We start from the raw sequence: 15,790 nt of genomic DNA, 5'->3' as shown, positions 1-15,790 counted from the left end.
GAGCAACAAATTGCACAATATCACACTAGACCTTTGTGAGGATACAAATGAGCATATCTTGCACTATCTCGAGCATCTCCAAGTTTAAGTTTTGGTCCTAGTTTTTCCAAAAATGCTACACTTAACATGTCGAGACTGCTAATATCTGAGTAATAGATATCTCTTTGGGAGCTAGATTAATAGCTTAGGTTACTTGAGAAAAAATTGAGCTTGGCAAGACTGCTTGATATATGAGTAGTAGATTGCTCTTTAGGAGTTAGATTAATAGCTTGGTTCCTTGAGAAATATGAGTTCCCAACCTTATCTTTTGTGTTATTATTCATTGGATGGATATATGTCATGAACGAAGCATACCATGTCTATAATCCACTTAAAAACATGATCATGAATACCTAGATCACATAATCCCATTAGATATTGTGACAACAATTGGTCTCATCACTCTATCTTCGCATGTGTGAATTATATGTTTCATGTGAGCTATAATCCCATTAGATATTGTGACAACAATTGGTCTCATCACTCTATCTTCGCATGTGTGAATTATATGTTTCATGTGAGCTATAAATTCACACGCACTTTGATTCTCATTTTGAATGATTGGTTGTGTGGTTGCACTTCCCTTTCCTCCAGTTTGAGCACATACAATCATGAAGGCTGCTTTCAAAGTTTCAAAATCCGCATTTTCCTAAACTTTTAGAGATTGAAACCACTCACATGCTCTTCCATCTAGGGTTAAAAAATTATATCAAGCTCAAGTCATCCACCAAATGTGTTATATATTTGGGCAAAATACATATGTGTGTTTTATCTAGGATCTATATCTTCTTGAAACTTATGCATGAATTTAGCCACTTGATCTAGCTTAATACAAGTTCTTGTCAGATCCCCTCCACCTCTTGCAACACCCCCTTCATATTTTTTGTGCAAATCTATTTTAATCAAAGCTACAACTTGGGGAATTGGTAAAGCTAGTGGTATATATAATGGTCTCATCCATATGACTAGTAGTGGAATTATTAATACGGGCCTAGCCCTTAGTGTTGTTAATGGTACACGAGCCTACAAAATTATGATATACGGGCCTAACCCTTAGTGTTGTTAATTGTTAATACGGACCTAACCCTTAGTGTTGTTAATTGTTAATACAGGCCTAACCCTTAGTGTTGTTAATGGTACACGAGCCGACAAAAACTATGATATACATCCCCATCGTTCTTATTTCTACCACTCTTGGAGTCTCCAACTATGGTCGTTTGCCTCATTTCAATAGTCTCTACACAACTCTTCCCACATTTAGTAAATTTGAAGTTTTAACCTTGTCATTTGTTTCCTCATAGAATCTTGTGTTATTGGAAGTTTGAATTTTTTCTATGAACTAGGTTTGAAGTCTCTTCCCCTTATCTTGGGTCATAACACTTGTAGGAGGAGTCTCTGTTAATGGTCCTACATCCATAAGCTATCCTAAAGAGATGCCTCTCAATGTAGATTTCTTCTTTCAGAGATAATGTCAAGCTTGTGTGATAGACATACGTCATTATCTATTGTTGGTCTAGAAGCTCTTGTTTCAAAATTCCTTCTAAATCTTTTAGCTTTTGATAAAAATACATCACGATATATTTTTGCTCTAAAAGCTCTTATTCCATGAATCCTTCTAGTATTATCAAAACTTCTTATTGTTGGCTTGGTCTTAATTTCCACAAGCTCAAAGTTAAAGATGTTCGTTCTTCCACAGGCCCCTACTCTTGGTTATAAAGCAATTTTAAGGTCTCTTGAAGTAGCATCCTCCCTTAACTCTAAGTATTTAGACTATCCTTCCTGGTAGATAGTGTTTGATGCACTATCATTCGGATGGACGTTGTTCCTGGTAGATAGTGTTTGATGCACTATCATTCGGATGGACGTTGTTCCCCAACATTCTCCCTGATCTCAAGTATAGTAATGGGGTTGATCCATTAGTGACCTGTTTAGAAATCTCTATCCTTGTTATGCTCTTAAATCTCATAAAATTCCACACAAATATAAAATTTTAGGTCTTCACATAAAAGATTCTTTTTTTGTATGCATATACAAGATGAATTATCTAATGTATCATTCTAATTGTACACTTACAATTATACCGCATACAAAATGAAATGTATGTAGAAACTTTTTGGCTCTTTTTTATTCTTCACATGAAGTGAATTGTGTATGTGTACAATAATGATTTATATGGCATACCAAATGAAATGAGTGAAATGAATTCTACCTAAATTGTATGATGACCTATCTAACATACATATGAAAACATCTGTATCAATTAAATTCAATAGTGCACATTTGGAATCATCTATCGTTATCAAATGAACTTGTAGGGATAAGGTAACACATGCCAATTGGAAAATTCAAGTGCCATGTGTTAACTTTTTGTTTTTTCAAATCAAATAACCTTGTCACTGTATATCACATACAATTCAAATAGTATGATGTATGATATGCCATCGTATAGATACGTTTGTAGGTTTATCATATAATTATAGGTTTTAAGATTTTCAAGTAGGATTTAAGTTATTGAGCTGGTCTTTTATGCTTCAAACAATTAGATCAAGCATGGATTCACACAATTTTGATATCAATTAGATTGAGCTCATTTTTAATGATTTTTTTAATGCTTTTTGACAAAAATAAAGGAATAATCTAACCGTCTACCACCTCTTGTGTCTCTTGATCCACGAGTGTCTGAAGATCGAATTAAGAAAGCAAAAATTAAAGACAAGCAAAACCTAAGAAATGCATAAATTGGGTTTTCCTAAGGTTTCCAATGTTTTTCATCTTTAATGTAATTTTAATGCAAAAGAAATAATACAACACATTTCTTTTATCTTAACAAAAATGCATATTCCTTTCCTCACACACACCATGCTTAAAGAGCCATGGGCAAGTTTCACATCTCAATTAAGATAGTAAGTTTCCCTGGCAAACGTGGCAACAAAGATGTTACTCTTTACCCTAGCCTATTCTAGAATGGATTCATAAGTGTCCTTGAAAATGGGCAAGTTTCACATCTCAATTAAGATAGTAAGTTTCCCTGGCAAACGTGGCACCAAAGATGTTACTCTTTACCCTAGCCTATTCTAGAATGGATTCATAAGTGTCCTTCAAAATTTATTCATTACTACCCATGCCATCCGAGCTTCAAGGCACCACTTCTGTTTGGTCACTCCTCCTCTCTCTCGATCCGTTTTTCACTCACAACTATTGTGTCACAAGATGGTTCATTCTCTCACTTCCACTCACAACTATTGTGTCACAAGATGGTTCATTCTCTCACTTCCACTCTCTCACACACACGCAAGATTGAAAGAGGCATAATGCAGAATGAATATATAAACTCGTTCTCTCTCTCTCTCTCTTTTGCACACAAGTTAGCCGTGAGTCACTTCAATTATGCATAGGAAAAAAGAGAGAAAGTCACTCTATATGCATGGCCTATGATTTCGTACTTAGTTGAACATCAATTGAAAGACTTAAATAAGACCTAGGCTCATAACAGTAGCCTTTTTACATGGACATGACAGTTTGTACTGTTGGCTGAAAACTTATCTATACATCAAAATGTGTTACAAAAGATATCACAATAGAATATGACAAAATGAGTTAGCCCCAAAGTGGGTGTTAACATTTACTATAATAACACCCATACATGATAATTTTGAAGGCTTGTGATTTTCCATGTGGAGAATTTTTATCATTAGTAGGGTAATAAGACAAAGTCATTATTTTGAAACAATGTTACAATCATAACTCTTTTCTAGACACTTGTGTTACAAAAGATATCACAATAGAATATGACAAAATGAGTTAGCCCCAAAGTGGGTGTTAACATTTACTATAATAACACCCATACATGATAATTTTGAAGGCTTGTGATTTTCCATGTGGAGACTTTTTAATCATTAGTAGGGTAATAAGACAAAGTCATTAGTTTGAAACAATGTTAGAATCATAACTCTTTTCTAGACACTTGTGAGTAAAGAATGCACACCATTGAAACACACTTAGCGGTAGAGACTAAACTTTTAGAGGCTATAAAAGAAGACTAAATGCCTAAGGTGGTAAGTATATGTTGTTTATGTAAAAATGATACTAGTCCTTTTACATATTGGAAAATGATTTATAATAAGCACAAGTGTGAATGGAACCATAAAGATACGTGACTTTGAATTTCTTGAATTAGATGACAACTTCAACCTTTGAAGCATTTTTCATAAAAGTGGTTTCACTTCTTCTAGAACCTTTTAGAAAGAAGTTAAAATTTGAATTAAAAACTTGTTATGGAAACATAAGAGTCTTTTGTGCTTCTAGCACCTTCTTTGCTTCCATGAAGCAAATCCGGTTTGCCTTGCTTATTGGGCATAAGTAGAACAAATAATCTTCATGTGTTCTTCCAATGTAAGGTTCCCTCAAACAGGTTAATTTCCCTACTATGATAATTTAAGCTGGCCCGAGAATGTAGTGAGGGTGTGTGGTTTTTGAGAGTGCTAATTGGAGTGTCCTCCTTCGATGTGTACTTAAGTGGTTAGGGGGTCAAAGTCCTAACACTGAGGTCGTGGTTTTGACTCCCACTCGTTGAAGCAAGAAGTGGCACGTTGAATAAACTAACACACTAAAATAGCAGTGAAAAACCCTCTCAAAAATGAAAAAAAGATTGCTGATTGGAACCACCTTATCATTGTGGCTATACCATGCCCAGTGACATGTAAGAAACTTATTCAACCATTTATGATGTCCAATCAACCATATACATTTATGATGTCCAATCAACCATATACATTTGTGTGAGCAAGGTTTGATGTTTTCGGTGTGCAATATTTGTATGTAAACTTTAATCTTTTCAATATGATGTACACAAAGTGTCTTTCTCACTTATAGATCCAATCAAACTTGTGTTGAAATATGACTTGGACAAGTGTTGGGTCATTGGCTAGATGCAATGGGCCCATTTCAACCTTAAAAGGAGAAAATTGGGTTTTAAACGACGGGCACCTCATGTAAATTTTGTTAAGGTTTTTCACTTAAAGGCCAAGGTACCTCGTAGGCATTCAATTTCAACATCCAAGGGTAGGGTTGCAAATATCGGCTGTGGCTAGAAAGAGCTCATATGATTGATCTCATAATATTTTCCTTGTCAAACAAGAGCAAGCATAATAGACTAAGGGGCTTTACACATCAGTGGTGGAACCAAAAAATTAGATGAAAAGTGATGAAAAGATAGCAAACTCCCTAACTTTTGAGAGATCTTTCCCACCCATTCTCCTCTTATCCATCTCCCCACCCATGACAAATTCAGTGGAGCCCGAGATTCATGTTTAAATGTGTAAAGGTCCTTAGGGTGTGTGAGTTGGGTTGAGTTGGTGTAGCTCTTCAATTCTCCTACAGAGAATTAGGGTTCAAATCTCGACCCAATGTTGGCTTAGTAAGGACAAAAAGAAGTGCTTGCTGTGCTGAAAGAGGTAGACTAAGGCATGTAATTCAGCTTTGGACCAATACTAAAGAAAGCATATTTTTCAACCAATCAAGATCACGATAACTCTTAAATTTATCCAGTTTTTGTTTTCAAAATCTATACTATTTGCCGGTTTTATATATAACTAAACATATGAAAAATCGTTCTTTAAAATAAGGGCGACTTCAAATCTCAGCCAATTTTTCTTAATTTTGGCACGCTGGAATGCCATTTTTTTCTAGCAGTGCTTTGGACTAGTGAGCCATGATGGAACCATAAGGCTAGATGATGATGACGGGGTTGGGTGTGGGATCATGCTCGTGGATCTATCACCTAATTGTCTTGTTTCCCCTCAAGGAAAGCATTAGATCTGTAGTGGGGGGAGAAGAGCAAGAGCAACCTTCTAGCCTAAGGTATGAGGAAATGGCTACTTAGAGAGAGAGAGAGAGAGAGAAAGGGGGAGGAGAAGGAGAAATTGTCGAAGGTGTGAGCTTTGACGCGCTCCAATTTCCACGCTTTGCTGTGTTGGGCGGCTGTATGTACCTACCCGCCAGCTCTAACTGCTCTCTTCCCCCCATTCTCTCTCTCTTCTGTGTCTCTTCCCCTCCTCTTTTCACAACCCTTGCATCCTCCGCCAACACCATCACTGCCTTTGCATTTTGAACAGAGATCGCGAGAGCGCTTGAGGCCGACATGCCCAGCGTTGTTGTCAAGCTCTACAGCGTTTTCTTCAAGGCTTTGCTCAAGCACAAACTGCTCAACACCAGCAGCAGTGGCGCTGGCGATGGCGATGGCTATGCGCCTGTCGCTCGGCCCAGCAGCGCTGGCATCCCAGCCCACGCTTCCTTCGGAGAGAACGGCGTGGCCACCAAGGACATCCACATTGATCCGCCATCCTCCCTCTCCCTCCGCATCTTCCTTCCCGATTCGGCTCTCCCCCAACAACACGAGAAGACTGGCTTGTTCGGATTTATAAACACGAAGAAGGCCGACCCCAGCCCCGCACAAACCCTTCTGTTGCCCCATTCAACCCCTAACGATGAGGGCACGAGAAGAAGCAGCCATGGTGGGGAGTCCGCAAGACCCCCGCTCGAAAGGGCAGACAACAACAGAAGAAACAGCTATGGCGGTGAAGTTTTCTTGAGAAACCGTAGGGCGACTCATAACTATTCCATAGTGGGACTCGCAGATGAGCAGGGACAACAGCTCGTAGAAATCATGGCAGGAGATCAATCATCACATAGGTCTGCTGATCCTGTGTCCAATGGCTTCCAGGAAGCAAAATCACTGCACCCCAGTAGCTCGGAGGCTACCTCGCGGCAGGACGCTTCTCCTTACCAAGGCTACCGTCCTGATCTCTCTGCAGGCAACCACAAGAAACTTCCCATCATTGTACAGTTCCATGGTGGTGGATTTGTGACTGGTAGCAAGGACTCTGCTGCAAACGACACCTTTTGCAGAAGAATGGCTAAACTATGTGATGCCATTGTGATTGCTGTTGGGTATCGCTTGGCCCCTGAGCATAGGTACCCAGCAGCCTTCGATGATGGATTTGATGTATTGAATTGGCTGGCAAAGCAGGCTAATCTGGCTGAGTGTAGCAAATCTCTCGAGCATATCCCATCGGCATTCTCACGCAATGGGTCAGATAACCACCGGCCAGATTTGCATAGGGAATTGGTGGACTCATTTGGGGGTTCTGAAAATAGTGGAGCCCTGGCTTGCTGCCCATGGTGATCCATCTAGGTGAGCTTCTTGTCCTACTGGTAGTTTACTTCATTTATTGATGCTTTCATTTTGTAACTTTTTGTTCGTTCTTCCTCTTGAGAACATGCTATTGGTTTTTTTGAAAGAGAGAGAACCCATATTGCAAGGGTAGAGTGCTGTCCTTGCATACATACCATAAACATTTGATTTTTGAAAGACATCAAAGTTGATTTGTCACACTCTATAATACTGTTCAAGCTCCAACTTATCTCCACAAGCAGGCCATATTTTGCAATTGGTAGGTGCCAGGATGGCTGTCACTTTGTTCATGATTATGTGGGTAGGTAAAAGCTTTGGATGCTTCTTTCTCTTGTACCTCCGCACCAGGGAGTTCCATAACATTCTCAATGTTGGCCCAAGTCATCACAAGTCAACATTGAAAATGGATACTCATGCTGTGTACTTTTCGACCATATTATATGATGTCGATGCTTTTTGTCCTGCAACTTGTATTACATTGATGATTATTTGTGGCAGTGTAGAGTTGTAAGTACCTTGTGCATGTGAGGGACCTCAATGACTTAGGAGGGGATGAGCCTTGGGGATGCTTTCAAGGATCATTCATAAACAACGCATCAAGGCACACAAAGCAATTATGTCCCACATTTTGATATTGTTCAAAGATGTGAGAATAGTTCCAGCATTTCCAAGTGTTTAAGAACCAGGTCTAAATCCTCCTTTTGTTTTAGTTGTATCCATGATCTAGATTATCGAGGCCAAGACTCTCTACCCTACACAAAGCCATTATGTCCCACGTTTTGATATTTTTTAAAGATGTAAGAATAGTTCCAGCATTTCCAAGTGTTTAAGAACCAGATCTAGATCTTTAATAGTATCCATGATCTAGATTATTGAGGCTAAGCACTCTTCAAGAGACCTTCCAAGAGAAGCGGGTATATTACTTGCATTGACTCCAACATTTAGAGGCATGTGTCAAGCTAGGCTACTATTTAGGGTTAAGGTGTGCCAACAGACGCAGCACATGTTGTGAGCTTCAACATATAAAGGGACAAAAGAGGTTACGAGTGTGAGACAGGGCACCCAAATGGGCAATAGCTGTAGGCCTTGAAAAGTGTGATAAGAGTCACTTAACAGCCTAAAAAGGTGCCAAACCTAGGCCCATAGACAGTTTGCCTCCTTTAATAGATATTTCATGGATAGATCCTTAGCAACCTCCACCAGGTTGCACGGGGATCAACCCGCAACCCTCTTTTGCACTATTTACTGCATAATTTCAAAGAAAGTCCTTGAATTCCGAAATTAGCCGAGAGAGGTCGTTTGCACTTGGCCAAGCTCTACAAGACTGTAAAATGCCCCAAACCTGTCCATTTCTGCTGAGTCATGGGCATAAATTACAAACTTACAAAAATTACAAAGACTCCTACTAGATCTGCTAGAACCCTCAACTGTCTATTAAGGTCAAAGAGTATGGCCACAAACAGAGCATGAAACTCCTTGGCAGTCCTCTCCCAATTGCTTAAGCTGTGCTAGAAAGTACGAACCACTATTGATTGCTAATGTTCCAGGCTAAATCCGTTGCTCCTCAAGAAAATCTTCTCTATGCTGGCTAACCGCTCCAAACGACTTCCTAGACGATGATGTGAAGAATATTCGAAGACCTCCAAAAGGTATGCCTACTTAGAGTAACTTGGCATAAGTTCCCTTGATTCCTTACGCATTAACTGCATTCATGCTTGGTTAATTTCGTAAGCAGCCTAAGGGCTGGCCAACCTGTGTTAGTGGAGGGAATTTTTCTCATAACCCACAAGTCGCCGCATTCCTCCTCCTCCTCATCAGCCTCAACTCTATCTCGATTCTTGAGCAAACTTAGAACACACTTGTGAGTAGTCATTATGCGGGAAATTCAGTAGGCAGCAGTCTGCTCTTTCGCGGACAAGTCAATCCAAATGGAAAAGTGCAGGCCGAGCTTGATGGAAAGAAATGCATGGAACTGGATGGAAATCTGTAGTACTTTTTGTTTTGGTAAAGACATTGAGAGCTATGTGAGGTAAATGAGTAAAAGTTCAGCTGTTGTAGTTCCATTTTTAAGCAAATATGGGGGGCCGCTGCTCATGCCGCGCGTGGGGGGGGGGTGGGGTGGGTGATGTAGGGTTTACGGTGCATCTCCACTTGTGAGCCTCCTTGGGGGGACATCGGAGTGTATACGTAAGTGTTATATTTATGGGCATGTGAATAGGTCTTTTAATTAAGTGTAAGGTTAGTGTGAATACACTTTAATGCATCATTGAGATCGGGGAATTCCACCTACTAGGCTTGATTCTCTTTCTTTGTTTCAGCTTCCTGGCAAACCTCGGTGTCTTTGGGTTGTTCTTCAATAGTGCTCCCAACAACCACCCCCCCCCCCCCCCCCCCCCCCCCCCCGCGCGAGGGTGGCTCCTTGTCATGTCCTTCCGGACCCTTATTAATTGGCATCCTCATCAGCCTCCTTGTTTGCCCCTTCACTTGATCCTCCAGGGCTTGAAGCACTGATGGTCCATGCTTGTCCATGTAGTCCCATATTTCAAGCTTGTCAATGAATTCGAATGCTTCATCAGCCTCCATCCTGTCAAAGGTGGGGTAGGCAATATGTAAGTTGGTGAAGAATAGTGTGTTGTGGTTACCTTTTGTTCTTCTATTTGTTCCACAATGTAATGATAGAGAATCATCACGTTGATTGGGTCGTATGTGGGTGGCCCAATGGGCTAGCTCTCAAATCTTTGTAGGGTGCCCTCATGTCAACTAAGCCCTCTTTGTGTCATCCCCAGTTTCTGCCCATTTCTGGTGTCGTTTTGGTCCCTTTCGTATGGCCCTTGATTGTGGGTTGGCCACCCCTTTTTTCCATATTTTTCTGGGATTTTTCCCAGCTCTTTTGGTATTTTACTAGTCGGCCAGCATATTCAGTCCCAGTCGGCCAGCATTCCTCACCTATAAATAGGTGAAGCTGGCCTCTCCCTTTTCATTCAGTCTTATACATATTTTGCTCCCTCACTTATGAGGCTATTTGTGTCTCTTGCTTGGGACTGTTTTGCTTCAGTATATTTAGCATAGTTGCTCCATCTCTCTCTCTCTCTCTCTCTCTCTCTCTCTCTCTCTCTCTCTCTTGCACTCTCTATTCAGCACACTCTAGTGCCCCTTTGCTTCCGCTCTGTGCACTCTTTTGAGTCTCTCTCTCTCTTTGTGAGCAGGTGGGCTGTCTATATTTATACACCAGGGCCTCTGTTGTGGGTGTGCCCGCCCTGTATAAGGTGTTTTATCATTTTTCCTCACTCCCCGTATTTTTTCCTATTTTTTTCCATTTTTTCTAGTGGTGGGGAGGGATGCCAGAGGTTGGCAGGAGCACTCCAGGGCTGGCCGACTGTCCCAACAGCAGTCCTGTGGCTGGCCGACTGCACACAGGGGATGCGTAGGCTTCTGGACTGCTGGCCGACTGCATTCATACAGTCGTGGGCATTTTCCTGCTGGCCGACTGCATTCACTCAGTCGTGGGCATCTTTTGTGCTGGCTGGCTATGTGCATGGTTCAGTCAGATAGGCCTCATGGATGCACTGACTTAGCAAATTAGATGAGATAACACAGTGGTGTTCTTGGGACACAAAGCTGTGTAACCTCTATGGTAAGAGGTCCAGAGGATTGGCAGATTGGACTTGCAGACATACGAGCCATGAATGGCCATGTTTTAATCATTTAAACTTTTCCATTGAAATTGAATAAAGAAATACCGAAAGGGGCGCCAAGCTTTGGGGCCAACAGGTGTCGTTCTCTTTCATGTGTTGGAACACTCTAGCTCCTATTTATTTGTTTTTTTGGCTGGACTACAATTGGATTGGGTGACTGCTAGTCTACCGCACTTTGGTTTCTACCAGAGGCCGGTTTCAAATATAGAGGCCAAAAAGAGTGGGTGATAGAGGGCAACCCTTTTGCTTTTTTTTTTTTCTGGGAAAAGATCCTTCTATTAGTTAATGAGAAAACAGCCACAAAGGGCTAGATACAACCACGAAGGGCTAAATACAAACTCGCCTCATTTAAGGGCGGGTGTCTAATGTGCAAAAGGGGAAGAGACGCTTCTCCTCCGGCTGGACGCTCTGTGACTATCTCATTGGTGGGGGGGGGGGGGGGGGGGGGGGGGGGGGGGGGGGACAACCACCCAGGTGATATGTAATGCCAAGTGGGGTCACCTCCTCTATCTGTGAGAAATGGGCGAGGCCTCCAAAGCCTCAAGAAGGCTTCCTGCTGCTTCCGCATGCGGTCCGAACCTCCCTGTAGCTTCCCCCATTGACAGCTTCTCTTCCGGCTGGCCGCTCTGTGAGGAGAAAGGATATGATAGGTCATGAAGAAAAACCATCAAAGACAAGCCATTGGTCAAAGATAAAGGCATTGAGATGTTGCCAGATGAGCAGATGACATCATAGTTATGGGGGATTTCTAGATGCACAAGCTCACCAAGATGTTGCCAGATGAGGAGATGACATCATAGTTATGGGCGATTTCTAGATGCACAAGCTCACCACCAAATGGGGCTAGTACTTGGAACATATGGATATGCTTGGTACATTTGTACTCCGTAGTTGAGGACGACTACGATATAAGAGGGAGGGAATGTAACTATTTGGCCTTCCTAGCACTATTCACATGATGGAACCCTTGTCTGACACTGGATTGGTGGAAGAAGGCATGGGGACAGGGACCATAAGGTTTGCACATGGAAAAGCACTAGTTTTGGTAAAAAAAAAAGCAAAGAAAAGTAAAAGTCAAACTGAGTTGACTGTGAGCCAAGAGCATCACTGGCAAGAGGGGATTGAGCAAGACCAAAAAGCAAAAAAATGCCTTTTCAAAAAGCAACTCCAGGGCCAAAAAGCAAGGCTCTAAAGTTGGAAAATCAAAGCACAAAAGAACTTTGGAAAAGCTGGTCTTATTCAAATATTTGAATAAGTATTTTATTGTAAAAAATGAAAAAGAGCAAAAGCAAAGTAAAAAGAAAAACAAAAGCATGGCAAGCTTTTTGGCAAAAAGCAGGACCCCCTCAATTATAAAACAAGCATGAACTTCTCCATCATCATCAAGAACCAATCGCCATCCTTCCTTTTGATTTGTGCCATCCATACATCTGACCGTAAATCTGCCGTATTGTTACTGACGCCTAATCTACGCCGCCTGTTGCTCTGGCCGCTGCTGCCGCCACTTGTTGGTTTGGCCGCCGTCGCCGTCATCGTCACCGTACTGCTGGATTGTATGTCTGTTGGCTGCCATCAACTGCCTGCTGCTTACAGTGCTGTACATTGCTGCCGCCACCTGCGACTGAACTGCCTGCATCGTTTGGTTGCACTGATTGAATTGCCGCTTCCGGATATCTATGCTGTACATCTGTGCCTGATCTGCTGTAGTTGTTGTGCGCTGTACGACTGGCTGCTGCGTACACCATTTATCATCCTGCACCGGTTGACTGCAGCCGCTTGCCGTACTACCATGGTTCTATCCTGGTTCATACTCCCCTTTACGGCCTCTTTTTGTGGGCTGTTTCTACTCCGGTTTTGGGCAACATATCTATTGCTGAACATCATAAGCTTCATCATCTTCACTAGTCTCCTGTGTACCTCATTGGCAAGCGTGGGGTATGTGGATTTGGCACTAGCCTGGTGAGAGATCTTGTGGGTCATCCCCGTGGTGTGCTTGGCATCAGGATCTCGTGCCTCGACATTGACTTCGACTTCGACTTCGACTTGGGTTTCTACATTGGCATATTTGTTTGCTTTGTATTCATTGATGTACTGATTGTGGCTTGCGAGCCCGTGGATTGTTCCTGAAAGGGGCAGGGCCTGCTCCCCGCTTAGTGCGTGTCCTGTGCAAAGTTCTCTAAACCCTACTCTCCCTCTCTCTCTATCTTCTCTGTCTATTTCTTTCTCTCTTGGATACGTGGTGGAATCTGTCTTAGCACGCCCCGTTGGGCTTACATTATGAGAGAAAAGTTGTACAGTGTCCATGGAATCTCGTCATGGGAAAAAAAAGACAATATAACAAAAAGAACTAACACTAATTTGTAGGTAAATGTAGATATGTATGGATCATCATTGTCATCTTTATCATGGAGGATCACCATCCTCATCATTGTGGATACAAAGTGGGTGTAGAGGATCATCATCGGCATCCTTATTATGGAGGATCACCACCCTCATCATCGTGGATACAAAGTGGGTGTAGAGGATACGGGGGTGTGAGTGTGGAGAGGGATCTCTCCATCGATGTGTGGTAGGGGTCCATAAAGGATGTCCAGCATTGGTAAGGGGGTGAGAAGGGCCCCTAGATCTGCAGGGCCGACAGAGGCTTGGGATCTCATCAATCTGGGGCTGGTGAGCCTGGGGTGCTCGAGGTCGAGGAGGGTGAGGCCATTTGGTTCTCCAAAGTGTTGTACAAGGCAGGCTAATTCCAATAGAGGGGCGAGATGGTGGGCTTATCGTGGCTACTGTGGTGGCGTCATCCGTGTGACTGTCCTCCTGTGGGTGGAAAAAACTGGTGATGGTAGACTGAGATGGGTGCTGGGGTCGAGGATCTGTGAATAGTAACTCTCTGTGTTGTCAGATCTCCAACAGGAAGAGTCCGAGAAAATGCTGATCTGGATACTCCATAACCCGAGCTATCTCGTGGTATGTGACATGAAAACATCCAGGTACCCTGGCCTCTCTATGAATCCATCCTCTGTAAGCCTCAGAAAATGGTCACTGTAGTACTGCATCTTGGGTGGTAGGGGCTGCCATTTTCCCAAAATCAAGAATTCCACGTAGGGGTGACATGGCCTTCTCTTTGATGTTCTCCTGACAAGAACACTAGACATACAAACAACCAATTGATTGCTACTTTTTTGCTAACACAGAAAATCAATGGTAAAATTTTTACTCATGAAAAAGTTAACAAGCACGATGCTAAATTTCTTGGTTTGAAAATTTTCAGGTGTGTTTTACTTGGGGTGAGTTCTGGAGGAAACATTGCAGATTTTGTTGCTAGGCAGGCAGTGCAAGCAGGCAAATTGCTAGAGCCTGTCAAGATTGTGGCACAGGTTCTCATGTACCCCTTTTTCTTGGGGGCCATTCCTACACATTCGGAGATTAAATTAGCAAACTCATACTTTTTTGACAAATCTGCATGCATTCTGGCCTGGAAGTTGTTCCTTCCAGATGGAGAGTATAATCCCGATCATCCAGCAGCAAACCCTCTCATTGCTAGAAGGGATCCCCCCTTGAAATATATGCCTCCAACGTTAACAATAGTTGGGGAGCTAGATTGGATGAAGGATCGAGCCATTGCTTATTCAGAAGCGTTGAGAAGGTTTAATCTTGATGCTCCTGTTTTAGAATACAAAGATGCAGTTCATGAGTTTGCGACACTTGATTTTCTTGTTAAGTCACGGCAGGCAGAGGCATGTGCAGAAGACATGGCAATCTGGATAAAGAAGTATATCTCTCATAAGGGTCATGAGTTCTCCTATTAGTGTGACCTAACGAGAGACTACTTATGAAAACCCCCTTCTGTCCAAAACTCATCACATGGTGTTTGTTGTAGAATGTGAGGGTTTACTTGTAATTATAGCTTTCCTCCTAAGTATCATTTTTTCATTTAATTATTGAATTCAAGAGTTCCGTATTTTCTTGCAACTATTGGTGCCTATGTTCCTTATTGTTGAGGATTTTCAAGTGTCTTGATTGTATTTGGCAAGCTTTCACTTTAAGAGTACCTTGAAGATTAGTGGTTGGTTTATTTAGAGAGCAAGTATTTGCGCATGCATGTGCAGAATCAGTGTGCATGTGGGGGATGGAACATATAAAGTGGACATTCAGGTATTATTTCTTCCTACACACAGGACATTCTGCACTTTACCATCATGACTGAGGACTTCAATACCTAGCAGCAGTAAAATGCAACTAGCACTTTTTTCCGTGTTTCATTCGGCTTATTTGTGCATCCCATGCAAGCTGGCCACTCGAATAGATATTCCATCAATAGACTTGTAGTCTAGCAACATGCAAGATTGTTCCCAGTGAAGAAATTGAAGTTCTCAAGCCTTTACTACAATTCGGATAAGTACACACCATGGACTCGTCATTTTGTTGTACATTTGTATTTCATCTATGCATTTCAACATGCATTGTGTGATAGAAAGAAAGAAAGATTGCTAATGAGGTGATAGCTCAAGTGGTGAAGGTGTTTACGTAGGACCAAGAGGTCTTGGGTTCAAACCCTCCCCTTGGTGCTTCCTCCTTGGCATCGCCTACGGGTGGATAATTAAGCTCCTACGGTGTCTACAGGCGGTGAAATTTGGTAACTACGGTAGGATCTTGGGCCAAAGGCCAGTTGAAAAAGAAAGAAAAAAAGAAAGATTATATAAGTGTCTACTAAAGACCCGAAGGGTCTACGAGACCAAAAATATGTTGCATGTAATCCATTTATAAACTAGATGTCAAAACGACATGAATAGAAGCCTACGTTCTATGTAGCTCCCAACATATATAATGTAGTAAGCATAGAACAAAAACTCACGTGAATCGAACA

The 15,790-nt window shown here is 41.9% G+C and overlaps 1 protein-coding gene across 1 annotated transcript; it reads left to right on the top strand.

Moving 5' to 3' along the window:
* The first annotated feature begins 6,043 nt into the window (after positions 1-6,043).
* LOC147604860 (putative carboxylesterase 16) lies at positions 6,044-14,895 on the top strand. The gene is given in 3 exon segments (XM_086794849.1): positions 6,044-7,189; positions 7,191-7,231; positions 14,195-14,895. Coding segments are annotated over 3 exon segments (1,590 nt in total). The 5' UTR covers positions 6,044-6,178; the 3' UTR covers positions 14,733-14,895.
* The last annotated feature ends 895 nt before the right edge of the window (positions 14,896-15,790 follow it).

This window comes from Cibotium barometz, chromosome 61, assembly GCF_041138505.1.
Source record: "Cibotium barometz isolate CiBa-2024 chromosome 61, ASM4113850v1, whole genome shotgun sequence".
Lineage (NCBI taxonomy): Eukaryota > Viridiplantae > Streptophyta > Polypodiopsida > Cyatheales > Cibotiaceae > Cibotium > Cibotium barometz.
This window is presented reverse-complemented; position numbering and strand designations above follow the sequence as displayed.